This window comes from Thermobia domestica, chromosome 1 (genome assembly GCF_964235325.1).
Source record: "Thermobia domestica chromosome 1, izTheDome1.hap1.1, whole genome shotgun sequence".
Taxonomy (NCBI): Eukaryota; Metazoa; Arthropoda; class Insecta; order Zygentoma; family Lepismatidae; genus Thermobia; species Thermobia domestica.
In genome coordinates this window covers 9,374,924-9,399,416 of record NC_137454.1, presented here as the reverse complement: position 1 = coordinate 9,399,416, position 24,493 = coordinate 9,374,924, and the positions used below count along the sequence as shown (strand labels likewise).

General features: G+C 37.6%; 1 protein-coding gene across 1 annotated transcript; it reads left to right on the top strand.

The window, feature by feature from the left end:
- The first annotated feature begins 1,274 nt into the window (after positions 1-1,274).
- Positions 1,275-23,976, top strand: LOC145665895 (protein GVQW3-like). The gene is made up of 2 exons (XM_081733003.1): positions 1,275-2,422; positions 23,377-23,976. Exon 1 carries the CDS (start codon positions 1,389-1,391, stop codon positions 2,118-2,120), a length of 732 nt encoding a protein of 243 aa, XP_081589129.1. The 5' UTR covers positions 1,275-1,388; the 3' UTR covers positions 2,121-2,422; positions 23,377-23,976.
- Positions 23,977-24,493: the final 517 nt, after the last annotated feature.

Sequence of the window (24,493 nt, the reverse complement as noted above, 5' to 3'; positions counted from 1 at the left end):
ACCAGAGTGGGAAATTAGGAACCTTTCAAGGGTTGAATTACGAAAGATGTGAAAGGTTGTTTTTGCAACATCATGGGCTGGCAATACTGGTCTGGGATTAGCTGACTGTATTGCCGGTACCCGACATGTTATCGTCCTCCGTTCCGTTACTCCTGTATGCGAGGAGTGTGTGACATGTGCCTTTTTGTACATATAGGTCTACCGCTACTTACGATACAAGGTGGAGGGCCCACTAAAAAAATTCACCGTCCAGGGTCCACCGGGAAATTTCCCGGTTTCCCGCCTGGACAGTACGGCCCTGCCCAAGACTATATTCAATGCAGGGGCCACCGAACTCTGGGAACGGAACGAACTACAACGAGTAGCTATGCTCTAACACAGTAGACATATTTTATCTTACTTTCCATGTTATTCACAATATTCATTATTATATATTTGAAAGAGGGGGCCCCGGCAGGGATTCCTGCCTGGCCAATCCGAGCCTGGGCAAATTATCCGGGACTCCCTACGTTCCTTTGGGGAATCCCTTGAGCGTGCATGGTAGGATTGTGAAGCATGCATAATTGAATACAGCAGGTATGACTTCTTCAGTTAATTTTTTATCCGCCCTCTTTATGTTGGATAGTTTCCGAACTATTGGCGTCCGAAAGTCATTTTCCGAGGCTTACGGCACCTTGTAGATCCGAAACTATGTCCGATAGCCGAAAGTTCAAGAGGACTTCTTTTCTTGTCTTAGTGGCAGGAGTAATCTCCCAAGTTGTTGCAACTCATGCAAAATCTAACCCAAGCTACACTGCTCTACTGTAAAAACCTAACCCAACTTAAGGTAGGGGGCCGCGGTGGCTCAGTGGTAGAGCGTTCACCTCTGCTGCTTGGGGTCTCGGGTTCAAGCCCTGCTCCCGCCAAGTGAACTTTGTGGTGGACAAACACCGTGTCCGTGGGTTTTCTCGGGGTTCTCCCGTTTCTTCCCACTTTCTTCATTCCACTATTTCATTTATCTCTCATCATCACCGTCTCCTTTAGCCTAACCGGCATAACCGTGGGACGTAAAACTCAAAGATTTCATTTCATTTTGTTGTACTTTTCATTATCTTCTTCCTTATTTCCAAGCTTTGCTGGTTGGAATGTTGTGGTTATTTGCATCCCTGTACTAAATTAAACTCGTAAAATACTGAATTGACTGTTTTCCGTTAAGATATGGTATTTCAGTAATCTACAGGGTCAGTCTTTAAAGTAGTAGGACTGATTTTTTCTTTTCTTTTTACAGACTGACGGCGGTTACTCTACCTGTTGTTGGTTGAGGTGGGTCTAAGGAAAGACCCAGCCATAGCAGGGTAAATATCGCTCGTCATCGTAACCTCTGCGAGTGACTCTCGTCACGCTGCGTCATGGCCAATCTTTTGGAACAACATTACGCCATCAAATTTTGCGTGAAGCTCGGTAAAACTGGGAAAGAGACTCACGAAATGATCAAGACGGTGTACGGTGATAACGCCATTGGAAGATCGAGTGTGTTTGAGTGGCACAAGCTGTTTAGGAAGGGGAGAGAAGAAGTTGAAGACGCTGCACGGTCAGGACGACCTTCGAGCTCCAAAACGGAAGAAAATGTTGCAAGAGTGAAGAATTTGCTGGACAGTGACCGAAGATTATCTGTTCGCATGATTGCCGATGAACTTGGCATTGCTAAAACCCAAGTTCACGAAATTGCACGAACAATTGCAAATGAGGAAAATTGTACAAAGTTGGTGCCGCGAGTGCTTACAGGCGAGCAAAAGGACGTTCGCAAACGGATCTGCCAGGACCTTCTCGAAGAAGTGAGTGAAAATCCAAACTTGTTAGACAATGTGGTGACTGAGGACGAGACGTGGACGTTTGAGTATGACTGCGACCAAATGTCAAAGCGCGGAATGGTACACCCGAAATTCCCCACGCCCCAAAAAGGCGCGCATGACGAAATCAAAAGTGAAAAGCATGCTTATTTGGTTTTTCGATTCACAAGGAGTGATCCACAGGGAATTTGTTCCACACGGACAGACTGTCAATCTCCAAGTCCTAAAACGGCTGAGGAAACGCATCGTCCGCGTCCGCCCAGCCATCGCCAACTCCTGACGACTGCATAATGACAATGCGCCGAGCCAAACAGCCTTCCGAGTGGTGGCGTATCTGGCCCAACATAACATTGCAACTTTGCCTCAGCCACCCTACAGTCCCCACCTTGCCCCACCAGACTTTTTCCTCTTCCCCCGCCTCAAAGCCACCCTGAAAAGGCATCCTCACGGCTCGGTGGAAGCATTACAACAGGTCGTGACGAGGCAGCTGAACAGCATTCCAGTTTCCGCCTTCCAGGAAGCGTATGAAAACTGGAAATCCCGCTGGCAGCGGATGTGGATGTAGGAGGATCATATTTCAAAGAATATTAAGCGTAAGTGTTATTTCTGTCAATATCTTATTTTTAATTGACACAGTTCTACTACTTTAAGGACTGACACTGTATTTCAGTAATCTATTTACTTAGCGAGGAAAATATAGTTATTGTTATTGATCATAAAGTTTTACTTTTTAAAATTAATTGAATTGTCAGTTTTAAGAAAAGAATATAGACTAAAAGATTGCTAATGACTTCTGTACTTTTCAATTGGGGGTCGCGGTGGCTCAGTGGTAGAGCGTTCACCTCCGGTGCTTGGGGTCTCTGGTTCGATTCGAGCTCGCGCCATGTGGATTTTGTGGTGAACGAACACCGTGTTTGTGGGTTTTCTTGGGGTTTCCCGTTTCCTCCTACTTTTTTCATTCCACCATTTCATTCATTTCTCATCATCACCGTCTCTTTTAGCCTAACCGACATTACCATGGGACGTAAAACTCAAATATTTCATTTCATTTTGTTGTACTTTTCATTATCTTCTTCCTTATTTCCAAGCTTTGCTCTACATGTGAGTGGTGTAGTATATAATTCTCAACTTCCAGTACAAGCTTGATGATTATTGAATGAAACTACCACATATACAGTTTTTTTTTTTTTAAAAAAAGAAAGAAATTATCTTCGATTTATCAACATTTTGATTTCTGAATTTATTCCCGTCATTTGTGCTGTATCGCCAGGCAACACCAACATCGAAAAAAGAAATACCAAAATATACGAGATTTGGTTTATTAAAGTATATTACTTTATATTAGGTTGAGTTACTAGTCGGTTACCTTCAAAACAAAGACGTATAAACTTTCACAATCTGTAATATAAAATCATTATTTGCGCATAAATATGGAGTCAGACATAAAAACTACAGTGCAATAAACATAAACCAACCTGTGCTAGTTGTCCACTAAAAGCACGAATGCTATCTAACCGAGTCAGGCAGGGTGAAGCTTGTGGTCCCGCGCGGGGGTGCGTCCGAAGCGAGCAGGCGTGTCAGTGACGGTGCGTACGCATATAAGCGAGGATAGTCAAACCATGTGGGTTTTGTCAATAATACGAATTTCAATAACACTTGTCATAATTTCATACTAGTAACACCCCACTTGTAAACATAAAATACAGTTTATGTACACTATGCAAAAACACACCGCCGTAGTGGTCACCTACCAGGCTACATAAGGTTAGGTTATAATTCGATAAATCTCAAACATGGTATGTCAAATTTCAACATGTACGCGCCATTTCCACACTCCCTTTCCTGCCACTAAATCATAACAAGCCTACCTTCCCGCCAAATAGTCCATTTTGGCTCAACGTGCAGTGCCGTTTACATAAAAAATAACCAATAACAAACACCTTAACTTCAGCTATTCCCCTCACCTGACTTTCACTCATTCTTCATCGAAAACCAAAATAAATTCTTCAATTCACCCAGTAAATTTCCTAAAATTGATCCGGGGATATACCACTTAACCCCTTATTCTCTTGTTAAACCCGACAACTTAATTCTAATTAGCAGGTTTGCATTTCCATTCTGATTGCATTTCCATTTTAAATTTCTGGTTAGGTAAAGTGTACTTTACAGTTGTGGTTAGGGTTGGTTACTAGTCTGTTCTGATATAAACGTTTTTGAAAATGAATCTATTTTGTCGAACATATAATCTATAATTGTACTTGCTAGTATTTTATTCTCTGTTGTTTCATGTACAGTAGGAAGTGGAAAATCCGAACTAATTCGGGCCACAGGTAGTTCGGACTTTCAGATTGTTCAAATTTTCGAAAATGACTAAGAAAATGCCATTTAGGCTTAAAAATACTGTATGGTATGCTCTTTTATTGATACCATGATTTATAGTACATACAGTAATTACAATACCGTACATAAGGCTACTTAATTTAATGTTTCTGCAGAACCTGCTCGTACACTAAATTACATTGTTATTGTAACTCACACTTAAAACTTTACTTGTATAGGCCCAAGGAAAAATGAAAATAAAAATATGTGTGACAATTACATATGGGTGAGCTTTTGTAAAAACACTGACTTCATACTAAGGAAATTGAATTAGTGTAATGTCACTAGCTTCTGGGGACCGCGTTCGGACTTTTGACATTCGGATTATCGACGTCCTACTGTATTTCGATTCACTGATCCGATTACTATTATTTGTTTTTACGTGATTCTTACATCTCAAATCACATATCTTAATTGAATCGTATTTGTCATAAGCAATAATTAATCCAAAACAGGTATTTTCTCTGTATTTTTATTGTATGATTACTTCTATCATTACAGTGGTAAAACAATTCAAAATTGTAAATTTTAAAGTGTCCTATAAGTTAGCTCCTGAACTTAAAGTACATACACTTTTTGTTGAGTACTGAAAATTAATTTAATTTCATATCAATTGTTTCAAAACGTTGACCTGAATTAAGTCCATAAATAAAATATAAAGGATATAATTCTCATGGTTCTGTTCGTGTTATTTTCATAGTTGGAATATACCAGTTTACAAAACATCCCTTGAAGTACATCTTGACGTTACTGACAAAAGTAAATTTATTATGTATCAATATAAATAAAGTTAGTGTATTTCACTATTAACACTAATTAGAAAGAAGTTTGTTGAAGTATGGTATCGTCATCAGGTATTACAAGTAGTAAAACACAACAACTACTAGAATTTGAAAAAGATGGCCGATATGTTGCTCAATTCGGTAACGATAAATAGCTCAAGCAGTTCTACCGTATTTAACTCATTTAGTGTAACATTTACACTTATTTTAACATTTATTTCCTTTAACCATAAATGCATAAATCGTCCCGCCCAAACCACAAGCGAATATGTATAGAAGTATAGATATAGTAAATTCTTTTCCGGCACCTCTCATAAGGTACACTGCAACAAATGGAAAAAATATACACAAATATATCAATAAACTTTCATTAACTTCTTCAGCCATTTTGAGCTAGTTTTTTTTTTTTTTTATCTACAGTACTTCGACCAAGTTTCGAAGGTGATGTATCAACGAGGAATCAGTTTCAAAAATAGATTCAACCACTAACTTTTGCAGCGATTACTAACTTTTTACCTCATACATCCGTTAATATTCTAGAATTATATCCCATAATTTTTTCTTCTTCTTTTGTGGAACATTTTTTAAAGTCAAACATTGCCATCAGCAACATATTATCTTGGTATAATCATTACAGCCATTTACTCCCAATGCAATTAAATAAGGTCTTACTTCCCGTCGTATATTGAATCAGATCTTCCATTCGACTTAAGATTGAATGTTTATGATCTTCAGTTGTGCACAATTTAGGAAGGTTACACATTAAATGAAAATAAATAAATAAATAAATAAATAAAAGCTTTCATACGTATATTCCATAAAATAATTATTTTGTGTTCATTTCACGAATGTTAATTAGAATAGCATAATTAATATTATCTTTATGTTGGTGCCAATAAGAAACATAACTGTTAATGTAAACTTAATACGAATACAGATGTGTTTAACACAGTAGGATTGTACTTCATATCTGATCTTTTTAGTGCCTAAATATCCAATAATTTTGACCAAATCCGGGTAATCTGGTAAAAAAAAGTAAGCAGATACAGTGATTTTTTCCACAATGCTTTGTGCAGGTTCTGTGATCATGTAATATATAGCATAAGAAAGAGTGTATCTACACTTGGATTGTAATAATTGGTATTTACAATTACGATAATTATTTTCCTAATTTCAAATTTAACATTAATTTTAATTACATATTTGCCTCCTACTATGATTTTATTATGACTTGTATGCGATGTTATTTTATGTTGATTAAAAAAGTACCTGGATAGTACTAGTTTATTTATCATGCATTTATATATAGATCTAAAAATAATTTAAGTGCTTACTTACCTTTCAAAGCTGGTACCTTCTTTTGTTTATATAACACGGCGCCAGGAGATTTATTTCATTCTTTGTTTTTTCGCGAACCGTTAGATATATTCCGTCGACACTTTTATGCCTTCAAGTGCCTAAATTTCATTTATGAAATATGGCGGTTGTTTCTCTGCACGAGTATTAAATATTTTATTTCATTTATAATGATATAATAGACAATTTTAATATAATCGTATCACAATAATTCGTAAATCTTTTTATCTATATATATAAAAGAGAACGTACAATCCTTTGTCCGCTCATCACGCTAATACGGCTGAACCAATTTCTTTCATTTTTGGGGGGTTATTAGGATTTGGACCCTAGATGGTTTTTATCATATCACTTTAATTTTTAATTACCAGTGTCTTGAGATAATTGACCATTCAAGTGTCCATAACGTACAAATCCTTTGTTATTAGTTCATCATAGGTAAAAATAAACGTATTTATATGCAACCCGCATGACCGTGTCACTCGGCGGGTTAACATAAATGACAGGCGATATACAGCGGAAAATAGCTTGAATCTTCTGTTTAAAATTTTTTAATTGATTTGCTTATTTTTACAGACACTTTTACAATATGCCAGCACCGGGATGACCGCAGCGAAACGGGGCGGGTTAACATAAATGACAGGCGATATAATGTTAAGATTTACTGCAATCTTCTATGGTTTTTATCATATCACTTGAAAGCGAAAAAGTAAAAATTATCTAAGTAACAAAGTTTATTGCGTTCCGGGGTGACCGCAGCGAAGCGGGGTGAACGCTGCTAGTTGAAAATATTAGATTTAGCTTATTTATGGGACATTATTTATTATAGGGAATATTACCGATTTTCTAAAATATATATGACGTGATATTTCTTACTTTATATACTAAAATTATCATAGAGTGTTTTGCTTTGAAATAACTTGAAAGGATGATACGTTAAAGAAAGTTATTTGATTTTCTCCGCATTCAGACTTCTAGTGAAAACGTGGTAAAATATTATTGTTTAATAAGTTGTGGAAGACGAATCTTCCTCTTTAGTGAAAGTAGCACACAGTGTTGTGTTGTGTTTCCTTTATGAAACTTCTGATGCTTATTAGACTTGATGATTAAAACTTAATATGTATTACATCTACCGGCTAAATTTGGAGCTAGGTGGAGATATTTTTTTAATCAAGTATAACGGATATTACTTTTCTAAAACTTTATTAAATTGTTTGTTTAACGAATATTTTAAAATATACAAGATGATACGATGGCCATTGCAAAAGTCACAGCAACTATTTTTTTCTTTTTCGAAAATGTTAACGAAAGATATCTGGACCATGCAAATGGAAGGTTAGTTCATATGCAAACATTACATGTAAAAAGATGGATGGATGAACACACACACCACCATAAAGATATAGCAGGAGAAAAAACGACGAAAAAATTTTGTCGTTCCAAAACTTTCTGTCAATTGCATTCTGTATACAATTGTATTCTGTATACTATACTACATTACAATGTCATCTCATGGCATCAAGAGTCTCCCCAAGAATCCACAAGATGGCAGGGACTCTAAGATGTCACTGGTACGCAGTGGCGTAGGGAAGGGGGGGCCCAGAGGGGCCGGCCCCCCCCAAAGGGCTCCGACGATGTACTTTGGTACTGTGATGTTTGTAATTTTTTATATATTTTTATGTTTATATATTTTTTGTTTGTAATTTTTCTATATGTACCTATAACAGCACTTGGGCCCCCCCCAAACACACATCCTGGCTACGCTACTGCTGGTACGTGTTCCTGCCGTGTACTATTGTGTACTGTTGCAATTGACAGTAAAACACAATTGAAACAACAATAGTTTTTCGTCTTTTTTTCTAGTGCTCTATCTTTAAGGTAGTATGTATGTTCATCCATCTCCCTACATGTAATGTTTGCATATGAACTAACCTTTCATTTGCATATTTCAGATTTTTTTTATTCTTTACCATTTTCGAAAAAAAAAATAGTTGCCATGACTTTTGCAATTGTCTTCGTGTATATACAGGATTATGTTTATAGTTATTATCTGCATTTAATATTCTTAGCGCAGGAGCGCCAGTTTTTTCACAAGAAGTGTATAATAATTGAACAATGATGAAAGGGTTTACTAAATGAATTTTAATTTGCGTAAGTTGTTTATTTACTTTAATGAAAGAAGGATTTGATCAATACTGCAGAAAGAGTCTTTCCTAGTAAGAAAGTGAAATTGGCCCTTGATTGAAATTGGGTCGCTATTGACCCAAAAGATTACCCTTGACCTAAAACTACCTCAAAATTTTTTTGACCCTTAGCCCCTCCCCTTGCCGAATTATCGTATCATACATGTTGAAAATTGAATAATTTTTAATTTTGGTGGGGGTGGTCGAAATATTTTGAGAGTTTCACAAACTGTCGATACTATCTAGGTGTAAACGTGCAATTTTTTTCAAAACCGTCGATGCCCATTTTCTTTGCTTTTTTTTTTTTTGCGTGTTGAAATTTTCAAAAAGATTGTCAAAAAGAAATAAAACTGAAAATAAATGTGTTTTTTGCACAGTTTTTCCACCATTTTAGGGCCCTCAAGGTGAGGACCCCTTTAAACAATCCTTTGCCAGAGTTCACAATTTTCCTTTCTCTTGCGTCCCTTTCGCTTCTGTCGTTCTTCGGCTGCTTCGATTGTGTCCATTTCGGAAGAGAAACACAAAATGTATCTCCATAACAATGCTTCCACTTCAACCGACACTTGCACAACAAAGTTACACACGCTTCGCGTCGCCTCCTCGTATCTACCAGTGCTTGCTTCACTGGCCGCAGTCAGTGGCGCTCTCTGTTACCTGCATCGGGAAATGGCGAGTCGCTACCGATGAATAATGTTCCCGCAACCACAGATCAACATACCCTAGCCCGCAACTGACGTTTCGAATACGCACTAGAGGCAGTGGAAAAAACAAGGTACGCCATCTGTTTCTATGTTTTACCAGGAATCGAAGTAACTCCACGTACCTTGTTATTGCAGTGTGTCTATCGGTCACGAAAGTCATGAAAAAGTCACGAAATCAGAAAACTGTCATGAATGTCAAGAAATTTAGCTTTTGCGTCACGATTTTTTAAATCTGTACAAATATAAGCACAGACTGGAAAATCTTGTTGTATAAAACGTCAAAATTCACCACCAAAAATATCTATGATCGGCTTTAGACGCTACTAAATGAAAAGCAAAGCACTCTTTTATCACACGCATGAAAATTCAACCTAATTCGCACCCAAGTTCTTGAGAATGTTACAAAATTTTATTGTGTGGTCACGAAATTTCATTTTAGGATTTTAGTACACACCCTTTATTGTAGAGGGACCAGCAGTTATTTTTATAACTATCTGATAAGGAAAGACGCGTTTTGTTTCAGATATTCTGTGTACCATTTTTACCAATTTACTTTCTTTGTTTTGATTTTGCTTTGGTGATGTATTTCGTTGCTGTTTCATTTCTTCGTTTATAGGTATCCAGGACCGCCCACAGGGGGGATGAATGGCGCAAGCTGCGCCATTGAGAAAAAATTTTGGGGGGGGATTTTACTCTACTTTCGAACTAGCAATTTTACTGTTGGAATAGCATTAAAACACGATTTCGAGAAGCTAATTTTCAAAAATTTTCCGGGGTAGCCGTATGAAAGGAAAGGTTGGTTCGTTTTAAGAGAGAAGGGCCGCCTACAGGATGGATGAATGGCGCAAGTTGTGCCATCGAGAAAAAAAATTGGGAGGAATAAAAAAAAATGGGGAAGAATTTTACTCTAATGTCGAATAAGTAATTTTGCTGTCGTCAGAATAACATTGGAACACGAAGCGATTTTTTTTTTTTAAATCTGGAGAATGAATCCCCCTACCGCCTGCTTAGAAACTCTATGAATGAAGTACTGCGCAAGTTGCTATATGAAAGGATGGCGCCAAGTTCTGGTGAACAACAGTTATAAACACTCAAGGAATCACTTTCAAATTTAGATTTGAAACTTGCCTATGTTGTCTGTTGAAAATTATAAAGTAGTTTGACATAATTGTGAGCTAGTGGTAACCATACAGACAACAGCCAAGTTTCAAATCTAAATTTGAAGTGAGCCAGTGAGTGTTTGTAACTGTTGTCCACCAGAACTTGGCGAATATTTTTGTGATTTCAATTCTTTTTAAGGCCACTCGTACTTGGCTCTTTTACAGGAATGTTTTTTGTTGGATACCACTTCTTTTTGTAGGCTAATTTCGAGGATAACATTTTCTTTTGGTATCAAACTCAATAACTTGTAACTTGCGTCTTACTTTTCATGTACAAGGGAATTATATCAATATTTTGTAAAGAAAAAAATAATACTACTAATTGTAAAAAAAGAATACCTGTGCCATACACAGTGTGTAGAAGTTTTTATACCCTTCAATATCCTTATAGAACATATTTAGTATTGTACACAGCCAAGACTACTAATAAAAGTAATGCCATTTTTATAATTACTACTGCCCCTACTACTACTACAAGCATTCTATAATACTACTACAGGAAATAAAAACAACAACAACAATAACAATTACTAGTACTATAAAAACTACTGCTACACTGGGCAATTGTTTTTTTAGAGGACTTGAGTTTTGAGGAGGGAAGAGATTATTAGTTTTTTTGGGGGGGGAGTGCGCCATCAGCTTTGGGGGGGATGGGCACCCCTGTAGGTATCTATTTCTTATTCCAGAAAGTTTAAGAGCATTCATTGATTATGGCTGTTTTGAGGCAAAACTTAGCTTCAGATATCTTCGGAAACGGTAAACCAAAAGGTGACAAGTTCGAGCCCCAAGTGAACTTTTGCAATCGGGAGAAATTGTGCAGATGTATTTTTCTTTTAAGTATAATAAGACCAAGGACAACGATCCTGGGGGGCCGAGGGGACCCGGGCCCCCCAAAGCTCATGTGCGCCCTCTCATTTTATTTATAAGTTTACAATATTTGAGATAATTTGAATACATTTGTCTTAAAATCCTCATATATGCTTTCTACATCTGAATGTCCTCCCCTCCCCAAATTTACAGAGAAATCGGCGCCCTTGAATAAGACATGTTGAAATGTTATTAAGTGTAGAAAAGAAGTAAAATTGATTGAAAAACTTAACGATACAATAATTCCAAACTATAACGATACAATATACATGTAAACATACACTGGGTTTGCCATATATGTTTTTATACGTAAAGAATATTTCCAATAAAAGAAAAGGCAGCGAAAACTTTCAAATGAAAATGTATGTCAAATTGGGTGGCATTCGAAAGCTCCTAATCAATAACGAATGGTAACGCTTAGCTCAAACTGATACACCAAAGGAGTCACGAATGATGACACGTCAAAGTACAAGTTCAATTTCTTTTGTTACGACGAAGTAAAGTCTAGCTGTAGGTCATTTTTTTCAGAAAGAGTATAGAGTTGAAGATTTCCGTATAGTGTGTGTACCATGGAGGCTCACTGTATGAGATACTCATGATAAGTGCGTGATTCCGGGAAGCAAGGGTCAACGAAAAAAAAACTCAAATGGAAAGGTATATCGCACTGGATGGCATTCAAAAATTCGTAAAAGAAACAGAAATAACAAAGCCAGGATTTACTCACATATATACATATTTTCGAAATATTGTATTACTAAGTATTTCAAGCAATGTTACTTTTTCTACACTTAATGACATTCCGACATGACGTATTAAACCTAAAAGAAGAAGAAAAAAAGCATCTGCACACATTTTGAAAATTACGAAGGTTGGTTGGCCTCGAACCTGAGATCTTTGGTTAATTATTTACGAAGTTACCCGAAATTGGGCTTAGAAATGTTTTGCCTCAATACAGTCAAAACCAATGCATTTAACCTTTATGAAATAAGGTGTACATACTCGTAAATGAAGAAATGAAATACAGCTTACATCACCAAAGAAAAGTCAAAGTATAGAAAGTAAATTCGTAAATATGGTACACAGAATATCTGAAACAAAACGCGTTTGTTTTGGTTATCCGATAGTTATCCAAATAATTATTGGCCCCTCTACAATAACAAGGTACGTGGAGTGTTTTGATTCCTGGTAAAATAGAAATAGAAGGCGTACCTTGTTTTTCCGCTGTTTCTAGTTTGTATTCGAAACGTCAGTAGTGGGAAGACATTATTCATTGGTAGCGAGTCGTCGTTTCCCGATGCAGGTAACAGAGAGCGCCACTGTTTGCGGCCAGTGAAACAAGCACTATTAGATACGAGAAGGCGACGCGAGGTGTGTGTAACTTTGTTGTGCAAGTGTCGGTTGAAGTGGAAGCACTGTTACGAAGATATAGTTTGTGTTTCTGTTCCGAATGGACACAATCGAAGCAGCCGAAGAAAGACAGAAGCGGAAGGGACGCAAGACAAAGGCAAATTGTGAACTCTAGCAAAGGATTGTTTGAAGGAAGCCCTAACCTTGAAGGCTCTAAAATGAAAAAAAAAAAAAAAAAAAAAAAAAAAAACTGTGCGAAAAGCACGTTTATTTTCAGTTTTATTTCTTTTTGACAATGTTACCATCACTTTCAGGCCCCGAAAAAGTATATATTGTACGTAAGGGTATAACAATTTTTTTAACCAAAAAATTAGCGACGTGTCCCAATTTTTTTTCATTTTTTTTAAAAAAAATTCAACACGCAAAATAAAATAAAATAAAATAAAATGCACATCGATGGTTTTGGAAAAATGCACATTTACAGATAGTATCTACAATCTGTGAAAGTTTCAAAACATTTCGATCACCCCACCAAAATTAAAAAAAAAAAAAATTCAATTTTCAGCATTATGATACGATAATTCGGTAAAGGGAGGGACTAGGGGGTCGATTTTTTTCCAGGTAGTTTTAGGTCAAGGGTAGTCTTTTGGGTTAATAGCGACCCAATTTCGATCAAGAGCCAATTTCACTATCATACTAGGAAAGACCCTTTATATAAGCGGCACGAACAGGATTGAACACAAGCATTCAAACGAGTTGTTTTATTTCTAGGTTTCTTATACAACATTTAATAGTTACCTTCATCAGCGCTGATATGAATGTTTGGTAATGCCAACAATTCAAAATTTTATAAAGCTAAAATCTGATTGAATAGAGCTTTGGCTTGTAATTATTGTATGCTTATACACTATACATTAGTTAATATATTAACGTTAATATTAATGTTTGCTACAGACATAGGTTTAGTATTTTAAGGAAGCTGGAACATGATTGGGCATGAGCCTTGAGTCGCAATTATTGGAAGGGGAGTTAAGTTATATTTGGTGGAAGGTGGAGTTAGTTTTCTATAGTACATGTGGAAGTTATTTGTACGATATGGAAGTATTTTAAGGAACTTTGAACTTGATTGGTCACGAGCTTCACCTCGTAATTATTGCAACATTCTTAAATATTTTTATAGAATAAACAATACTTAATTTGGTTAATGCTAGTAGTAATGTTTTGTATTCCCACACGTTTACAACTTTATTGAAGCTTGAACTCGTTGAAAAGTGAGCTTTGACTCGTAATTAGAAATTCAGCTCAGAGTTAGTTTAATGACATATATTATAGAAATATTTATTAGAACTATTAGTATTTATTATGACTGGATCAGGAGTACTAATTTAACCTCTTAACTGCGAATGACGACTCAACTCGTCATGAGAATTTCGCTTCTATTTGCAGTCTGACGACTACGTTCGTCATATTAAGATGGGCGTGACGAATTAACACGTATTTTCTGTGAGACATAAAACTCAAAGATTTCATTTTATAATAAGTATTTTTAACAAATTCATTCCCCATTCAAATGTAACTTTCTGATTCGGAAACTCCCCACTTAACAGGATAAAAAAAATGAACAATCATGTGAAGTAACTGTGGCTCAAGCTTGTATTTGTTGGATTGGTTTAGGCTTTATTTTAATAGAACATATAACGAACAATTATACAAAGGTTAAGTTTGATGTACATTAGTGGCTCAGGTTAGTACATTGATCTGAGTTGAATGTGAACATTGATTTGTAATTAACATATTGGGCTTAATTTTCATTTTAATATTTGATACGGAATATAAATTACGACTGTTTTTATTACAGACGTTGTTTTGGTTCTTTTAAGTAATACACGAATGTATTGATACTTTAATAGCGGCACATGACACTTTATGAGAGTTAGTGTTTCATACAAATTTATCTTATATTTATTTTATTGCAGGATTTCAATGCAAGTTGTTCATTTATGAACATTGTTTTATTGAAATTTATTATTACAGATATTTACGAGTATGCTTAGTTGTACGTACTTTTTAAAAGTGACTTGGTATTAGATTTTATCTTAGTAGAATTTCTAATGATTATTTCCTGTTTATTTCTACTTGTTCGTGTTTGTCTTTATTGAGTTAATACGTGAGCATTGTATGCAAATCTTAGTTAATTATTGCAGTTAGGATAACACTCTAATTACGTGTACACACTTATGAAGGTAACCAAGAAAGTTGTGTCACTTTTTCACCTACCACCTTCAATCATCAATATTTCATCCAAGACGTACCTGGAAGATCAAAAATAGTCCCCATCAGCATCGACGACGTTCTGCCAACGATCTGGAAGGCCATGGTTTCCATCGTGGTAGCCATGCCATCAAACGAGTAAGGTGTGAAGTGCATTTTGCACCTCTACTAGGGATTGGAACTGGCGTTCTCTATGGTGAATATCCATCGAATGGAACAGGTGATAATCGGACGGCTCAATGTCCGGGGAGTATGGCATATACAATAGTGTTTCCCATCCAAGGTGTAGAATAGTGTCCCGAGTCATCCTAGCCACATGGTGCTTAGCGTTGTCCTGTAACAGGAGGATTCCTTTGCGATTTAGAAGTGCTGGCTCCAGAGTTTGGAGTTTTAAACACAGCTCAACTGCTGTCAGCATACAGTTGCATTGATGCTCTGACCAGCTGAAAGCGGTTCCCGATGCACGATGCCATGAGCAGTCCACCAAAAACACCGGAGGACCTTATTGTGCAGTGCTGGTTTCGACTGTTTTGGAACCGGTTCATGGGATGCTAACCAATGATGACGGCGCCGTGGAGCTTCGTATAGGACCCACTTCTCATCACATGTGAAAACCCTTTCCAGAAATGGCTCCCTCCTCAGACAAGACAGCAAAAATACACAGGAATTGCCTTCAGGCCCGGAGTCAAATCATGTGGGATCCATCGACCCAGTTTATAGTGTTTCCTAAGTTGATGGAGTTGCTGCCGAATGGTTTCTCCACTCGCACTGAATTGTAGTCCCAGTTCCTCCACTCTTCGCCTCAATTGCTGCCGGAAGATCTTCATTGTGGACATGTGTTCGTCTTCCAGCACGTGTTGCGTCTTTGAATGTTTCATCACCGTCCTTAAACTTGTTAAACCGCCGCTGTACTGTCCGCGTAGTGACGACCCCCTCACCAAAGACCTGGCATATATTCTGCCCGGCTGCAGCGTCGTTTGGCCCGAGTTTGAACTCGTAGAACATGCCTCTATGACGCTCTGTGGAAGTCCCATGTTCTCTGTGTTGTTATGCAAGTTCACGGTGTAACTGTACTTGGCACAACCAGGTAGTATGTTTGATATACCCACACCAACAACTGACGTTCGCCTTTTTCCATTCGCATTCAAGTCACGGTGTGAGGACCTATTGAGCACATACCTCCACAAAAAGCGACAGAACTTTCTTATTTACCTTTATACTTCTGTTTGATTATGCTATTTGGATTCAGGGTAGTAGGGTCTTGTCAACATTGGATTTTTAATCATTTATGCTAATGGTAGCTTGAATTTGGTATTATTATTAGTAACTTTTACCTCATATGTGATTAGCTTTGAATAAGGGCTTCAGTACTGAATATAATAATCAGATACTCAATTTACAGTAAGACAACATACTTAGTGCACGCACACAATTGTGGAATCGGCTTTACGGATGCCTGCGTAGAATGTCCAATTGGATCAAAATTTAAGAAATTGTTTAATTTAAACGCAATTAGCGCAATAGAAAAGTGTGTGTACGTTTACTTTATAAGATATATAACAGGGAAATATTGGTGAGGCATACGTTATGTGTTTTCTGAATACTATGCGGGAGAGTATGTTTAGCAGACAAACAAAATCCTCTTACTTTGAGTTCCATTTAATAGATGTATTTGATATCTATGTAGCTATATATATATTCTACCTTTAGTTTACTATATCACAAACATAAGTCCTACGAAACATGCATAGAACACAGTTGGACGGAATTTGATTGGAAACCGAGCTCCGACAATAAACTTCATTTAAGTAAGAACATTACTAATTTTGTGATTCGATATTCCGACATTTAGCATGTATATAATTGGTTGTCCGCCCAAACAGTGGTTGTTTGGCTGTTAGTAATGTTTAGGAATAATATTAGAATGTGTATCTTATATTTTAAGCAATTTACATGACATATCATACATAAATTGTGATAAAATTAATTTTACTACCACCTACCAGCATTAACTGACATTAACTAGCATTTCTCCTTGTTATTAACTTGGTCCAATTCCCCGTGTGCAAAGTGCCGCCAAACATTATCGATCAGGTGTCTTTTTCTGACGGATAGCCGCCGAAGTGAAGGAAAAATGACTGCCGCCATCACTCCTCTTTCGGTTCGAAGTGGAAAGCCACCGAAGTGGTTGCCGTCGTCGTAAAGTTAGATGGCAGTTGTAGTTATCCCACCAGGCTATGTTATAGAGACTTTTTGACGAATGACCTCGGACTGATTGTGTGAACTCGGTAACATCCGCTGAGAATTGTTCTGCCATCTGGCGTTCTTATATGCTAAGATATAAGACCAACAGACGGCAGCACTGTACTCATGTAACTGCCATCAGACAGTTTGTAGGGTTACAAAACTATTTCCGTGACCGATTACAGCAGAACATGTTACGTTATTTGTTACTTGCCCAAAATGTTGAATTCACTGCTAAAAGCTTTGGTTATTGTAAACAATAAAATCCAAAGTAAAATTCTCACTGACAATTACAAGTTACTTCTGACATGCTAGGAAGACGATGTCTTTATTATTGCAACACCTTAGCAGAAACTTCCCACCCAACTAAGTACTGGAAGCGTTTTAATATGCTACCGCACGATTTATCTATTGCTAATTAACGACTTTCCGCTACATACAGACGAAGAAAAAGCCAACGCTTTTGCCGACCACCTGCAAACTACATTCACACCCTTTTCACCAGACTTTCCCCGGAGGCATCCTACTGACATCTTAAACTTATCAGCACCATATCTACAACCAAGTGAAATGCACATTCTCCCTGGTAATAATCCTCTTACCGCTCCTATCTCTACTGCTGACATCTCATCTGTTGTAACTCGCAAAAAGAATACAGCTCCTGGTCTGGATCGGATAACGTACCGCCACATCATAGAAGCACCTTACTGTCTTCTCCTCCTTCTTTCTTATATATATACGTTCATTCTCCGTACCGGCTACTTTCCCCCAGACTGGAAAACCTCCTCTACCCTCATGTTTCTAAAGCCTAACAAACCTCCAGCTTCTGTTGCATCCTACCGACCGATTCAACTAACCTCCGTATTTAGTAAAATCATTGTCATCATTGTCATCAGACTTCATCTTCATCTCACTACCCATAATCTGTTACCTGTGCATCAGGCTGGTTTTCGACCTAATTTTAGCATCAATGACCAATTACTCAGACTCATAAATCTCATTACTAATCATTATAATACTGCACGTCCGTCTTGCCTCATTCTTTTCGATCTCGAAAAAGCTTTTGATAAAGTCTGGCATTTAGCTCTCATGTTTAAACTTCACCGCTTCCGACTTCCACTCTCTTATATCCGCTTCATCTTTCATTTTCTTTCTAACCGCCTCTCTTACGTAAACATCAATGGCTCTCTATCTCATCCTATTTTTATTCACTCTGGTGTACCTCAAGGCTCCGCTCTTTCAAGCCTTCTATACCTTTTGTTTGTAGCTGACATGCCGGCACTTCCTCTCAATGTGCACACTTTTCAATATGCCGATGACACTGCTTTTCTCTGCACAGCCCAGACCATTCAAGAGATTAATTTTTCTCTAAGCATAGCGATTGACTCCTTCCTTCGATGGTGTAATACGTGGCGACTTCACATCAACTCCACTAAGACGCAGGCAATAGTCTTTATTCCACCTCGCAAGCGTTCTCGAATACAAAAAAAATCCGGAAGGATTTCTCAAAACTCGTCACTGTTCACTCAGTGGCGCTTCAGAGCGAAGCTCTGGGAAAGTATGTATGAGTACTAATTTTTTTTTTTGCTAGCCAGAGGCTAGCATTCTCTTAGAGGGCTACACCCTCTTCTAGGTGGGGGAGTTTATGGGATAGGGCTTAAGGATTAGCAGGTTGATAGGCTAAGTGATTTTTGTATATTTATTATTATTTATATATTTATCATCACAAACCTGGACATTATGATCTTTGCGATCATAATCATAAAATTGTGGTAAGGTAAACATTTATATATTAAGTAAATGAGTTGTTACGTTAAGAATGAAAGGAACCTAAATAAAGAGATGAATACTAAATTATTTTTTTAGGCTAGCCGAAGGCTAGCATCCTTTGAGAGGGCTACACCCTCTTTTAGGAAAGGGAGTTTAGAGGACCATTATGGGAAAAGATATGGGTGGTTGGGCTATGGCCTATTATTTATTATTATATTCTTTATTATTGAACATGTTATTGGAAGGACATTATGATCTTTGCGATCATAAACATACTTGTAGGCAAACTGGAACATAAATCATGGTTATACGTGAGAAAAAAATATTACATATATAATGTACGAAATATAGGATACATAATACAACATATAATATAGCAAAAAAGGTGAAGAACACACGTAATATGGCAAGCATGAGAAATCAGACAACAAAATATAAAGTGAAGGTGTTGATAAGCGACATGTAGAAGTCATGATGAAAATGAGAGATGAGATGAAGTGCACTTGACGCCACAACACAAGAATTGTTAGGAAGACGAATGGGGTTATCTTCTGCCTAGGGGCTGCTCTAGGCCAATGGAGACATGATGAACTCTGTTAGTGAAATGAAATTATTGTGCATATGATGGAAAGATATGTGGTAGATGAATATGCAAACGATAATCTTGGAGAATCTGTAGATCGAAATGGTCGGGAGGGACTGTGTAGCAATATAAAGTAAAGGGAATGTGAAGTGGAGTATGATAGTACCGTGCAGGAGATGAGTGGAGAGCAAGATGATGCATAGTTTCAAACTATAGGGGATGGTGATGTGTGTAGCGTTGAGTAATGAATTTTCAGCGGAGAGTTTCGAGATGGTAGGTAAGAGTTGGAAATGATATTAAAGAATATAGGTCTCGAGTTGGACTCGGGAGAGAAATGCGGAAGGCGATGCGGAAAGCATGTCTCTCAAGAATGGCTAATTTCTGATAATGTGAGGAAGGAGCGAAAATCCAAGCTGGAAAACCGTAAGTAAGAACTGGGCGGAGGAAGGCCTTGTATGTGTTGAGAATTATTTGTGATGAGAGACCCCAGGTTGTGCCAGTTAGTCGTTTCAAGAGAGGGGCCGCGGTGGCTCAGTGGTAGAGCGTTCACTTCTGGTGCTAGGGGTCTCGGGTTCAAACCCTGCTCCCGCCAAGTGAACTTTGTGGTGGACAAACACCGTGTGCGTGGGTTTTCTCGGGGTTCTCCCGTTTCCTCCCACTTTCTTCATTCCACCATTTCATTCATTACTCATTATCACCGTCTCCTTTAGCCTAACCGGCATAACCATTTCATTTTTCGTTTCAAGAGATTGAGGCGGTTGTAAGCTTTAGTTTTCACACGGTTAAGATGTGGTTTCCACGTTAGATGATGATCGAATAGTATGCCTAATTATGTAACGGTTCAGGTTGGAACGATGGCTGCATTATGAACATGGAGTGACATTACGGGGCGGTATGAAAACAATAGCTTTGGTTTTGGTGGCATTAATCTTAAGCTTCCACTTAGAACACCAGTGCGTGAAGCGATTGATGGCTATTTGTAATGAATGATTGATGTTGTGTATAGTTTTGCCAAGTGCGAGAAAAGCTGTATCATCAGCATACTGAAATAGATGGACGTCAGGTGGAAGATGTGGAAGGTCTGCAACAAAAAGGATATATAATAGCGGGGAAAGGGTGGAACCTTAAGGAACACCTCACATGGGAAAAATGGGATGTGAGAGTTGTTCGCTAATGGAAATATAAGATATACGACAGACAAGAAAATGATAAATGAGGCGAATGTATGCCATCGGAAACTGAAATTTAATGAGCTTATAAATTAGCGCCAGATGCCAAACCTTGTGAAAGGCTTTCTCAGGGTCGAAAAGGACGAGACACGAGGGTTGAATGGAGTTGTAATGGTTGGTTATGAGCGTGGTTAGTCGGAGCTGATCAGTAATGGAGAATGAGGGACGGAAACCTGCTTGATGAGTCGAAAGAAGTTGGCGGTCTTGTAAATATGGATGGAGGCGTTTCACCAGAATGCGCTCGAATATTTTGCTCAGTGTGGATGTCAACTGGATAGGTCGATATGAAGAAACATCTGACTGCGGTTTACCAGGTTTGGGAAACAAGAGTGTCTTCGATACTTTCCAGTCCGTTGGAAAAAAATCTGTGCGTAAGATAAAAGTATAAATGAGTGCCAGAATGGTGAGTAATATAGCGGGGCTTTCTTTAATATGCCGATAGGTGATCGAATCAAAACCTGGTGAGGTATTGCGTTTGCGCTGAATGACACTGGTGATTACTGAGACTGTGATGGGATTGGTAAGAGCATGGTTGGGGACTGTATGAGAGATATGAGGTTGAAGTGAAGTATGGTGAAGATCGTCTTGATCGACTGGATGTGCAATGTTGTCGGACATTGAGGGCGTGAATATAGTTTGAAGACAGTCAGCAAATGCATTTGCTCTCTCGCTGTCGGAATGTACTGGCGTATCGTGTAAGAGAATCGGATATGGAGGCTTTGGATATCGGATATGGATATGGAGTGTTTGCCACAAAGAGCATCGAAGCGTTTCCAGTAGCGAGTAGGATGAGTTGTATCGGAGAGTTGATTACAAGTTTTAACCCATTGGCGTAATTTGTAAGCGGAAATATAGTTGCGGACCGTTCGTTGAAGTTGATGATGAAGTCTTAGAGCTGCTGGATTTCTGGTGTGAAGAAATTCGCGGTAAGATTGGCGTGATCGATGGACAAATGCTAGATATTGTGGCGGTAGTTTTGGACGGTATGGGATTGATTCAGATTGAGGGATATGAAGTGCAGATGCCTGTTGAATGGAAGTGGTGATGAGATTGACCTGATGTGAAAGTTCTTCTGGGGTAGTAGGGGCTTCGGAATCAGCCAAAGTGTTTTCGAGATACGTACGATATTGTGGCCAGTTGGCTTTATCGTAACGGAGTGAAATACGTGGTGAAAGTGTGGATTTGACAGAAGCCAGACCTGAATGATAGATTAGCTTGATGGGTGCATGATCACTGCCCATTAAGTCTAAAACATCAATAGTGCAGTGATTAATGATGGTATTTGAGACTATTGCAATATCGGGAGTGGTGTTGCTGATTGGGCGAGTACAGCGAGGAAGATTGGGAAGACTACCTGTGGTATGAACTGTGATGTAGTCAGTAAAGGATGACTGATCGGCATTTGAACGGCTATGAAAGTTGACATCGGCCAAAATAATGAAGTGTCGATACGTATTTGAGATGTATAAGAACGCATGAGGTATAGGAAGGCCGGGGCGCACATAGATAGTTGCAAGAGTGATGGCAATATTACGGAATTATAATGTGGTGATGAGATATTCAGGGAGATGTAAGAGGGGGCAGTTGTGAGAGCGGAACGGAATGGTGTGACGGAAACGTATTGCAGCTCCACCATTGGCTCTGAGGGCTGGCATTGGGCTAACGTGGCGAAGTAATGTGTAACGTGATAGGGAGCAAGCTGAAGTGGGTTTCAGAAAGGTTTCATTCAGGAGGAAAGCTGTGACTTGTTCTTCTAGTAAGAGGGTTTTGAAAACGACTTTGTGCTTAGGAAGAGATCGGATGTTGAGAAACAAAAAAACTATATCCATATTGGGTACAATTATGGCTAGCAAAAAAAAAAAAGAAAAAATAGTATTAATTAACATACAAGTAACACGCTAAAGCGTTAGTTATTTTGTATTTTAACCATGTATTAGTATATATGCTTCAGGGTATTAATACTAAAGCTATACATTGTTGGCAAACTTGAAAGTAGATGATTGAAGGTGGCAGTGAAGAGCCCTTGTGGCGGGTTAGTCCCGGTATTGGCTTATACGAAGCGGCCATGTGACTTTTTAATGGCGGCATTAGCGGTTCAGAGGAGGAGAAACGACGGATGCCGCCTTATTACCGCATGGCGTTAAAATTGTGGCATTCGTGTAATTCCGTAACGGTACCGGCGCATCTAGCTGCCGTCGGCCGGCAAGCTGCCGCGGTTTACGGTCGGTCCGACTACGTCTTGCACATGGGGATTACTGTTGAAGTCCTCTCTGCTGGTCTAGTGGGTTGCAAGTAGACCTTCGATGTACATGGTTCTACGATTGGAATCACTGTAGGTGAGCATTAACATTTGAGGATGTTACAATGGTTTACAATTTATTTTAAGCTATAGACGCACAGCTCTTACAGTCTTAGTACTGAAACAAATGCCGCTAAGCTTCAACAGCCAAATAAACAAAAATATAGTATTGACTGTTAATAACTATGTCTCCACGATTGAATAAAAACAATGGATATACTCTCACGTATATAATGGAAAGGATAGTAGTGACTGTTGTGTAATAAATGTGTTTCTTATTTTTAAGTCTTATTTTCGTAGTTTGATTTAAAATACGTTAATTACGGATTTATGTAAGAATAATTATATACATTGTATTGTATATTGTTTATTATAGGTCTTATTTAATACGAATTGACAATTCAAACCAATAACTCAAGTAATATTTCCATTACGATATTACTTTTACTTTCCATTTACAAAGTTAAGGCTCATTACAACTGGAGTTTGGATATATATAGAAAGTGTTGACTTCAGTGGTTAAAAATTCAGGAGCTACTTCTTCACTCTATTTGGGATTTTCTTTGAGGAAGGAAGGAGGATGCATGGACGTCAGCAGCACCAATGATTAGGGAGAGAAGAAGTGTTTTCAACAATGGTTTTGCCTTAAGACAGATACTTTGAGAATATTATTATAACTTTGAGGATACGTATGGGAGACACTGCATTCACGAGAATATTCACTACAATTTCACTCTTCAAAGGTGTTTCGGTTGTACATACTGGAATAATTACAAGCATCTGTTTCAACAATATTATTCTATTTAAATCATATAGAATAAACTTGATTACTGCGCTTAAATAATTTTAGTTACAATATTAATATTTTACAGAAATTCAAGATAAACATATTTTCGTTATTTTGAAAGTATGTTCTGTTTTATTTGTATATGCATTATCTTATTCAGTTTACTTTTTATCTCATAAATATTTGTAGATTTACCGTAAAATATTACGTATAATGCTATATTTTAGTATATGCAACTTTTACTTTGTTTACATCCACTATCTTAAGACTTTTTGTAATTAAAAACTTTTGTTTATATTTTATTGTATTATAATTTATTATTTGATTGAAACAATATCAGTTATAATATCATTGTATCATCATTTTTGCATTAAATATTAAATGAAAATTTTAAATATTGTGTATTGCATATTTTAGACTTACTAGAAAAGACAACATACCTAGTACCTAGTAGAAGACACATGTTTTAGTGCATGAGACAATAATGACTTCATATAAAGTAATATCCTTTATATTAGAGAATACTGTGGATAATAATTTGATGTTTGCAATGAAGTTATTTCGTTATCAATACTTACATAATTTATAGATAATTTCTCTTAGTAGAATTGGGACACTTGGGATGCTTTTGACCTTTGATTCTTAGAGCATGTGTAAACCAGTGTGTTGCTAAGTGTTAGAACTCGTTGATACTCTTAGACGCCTG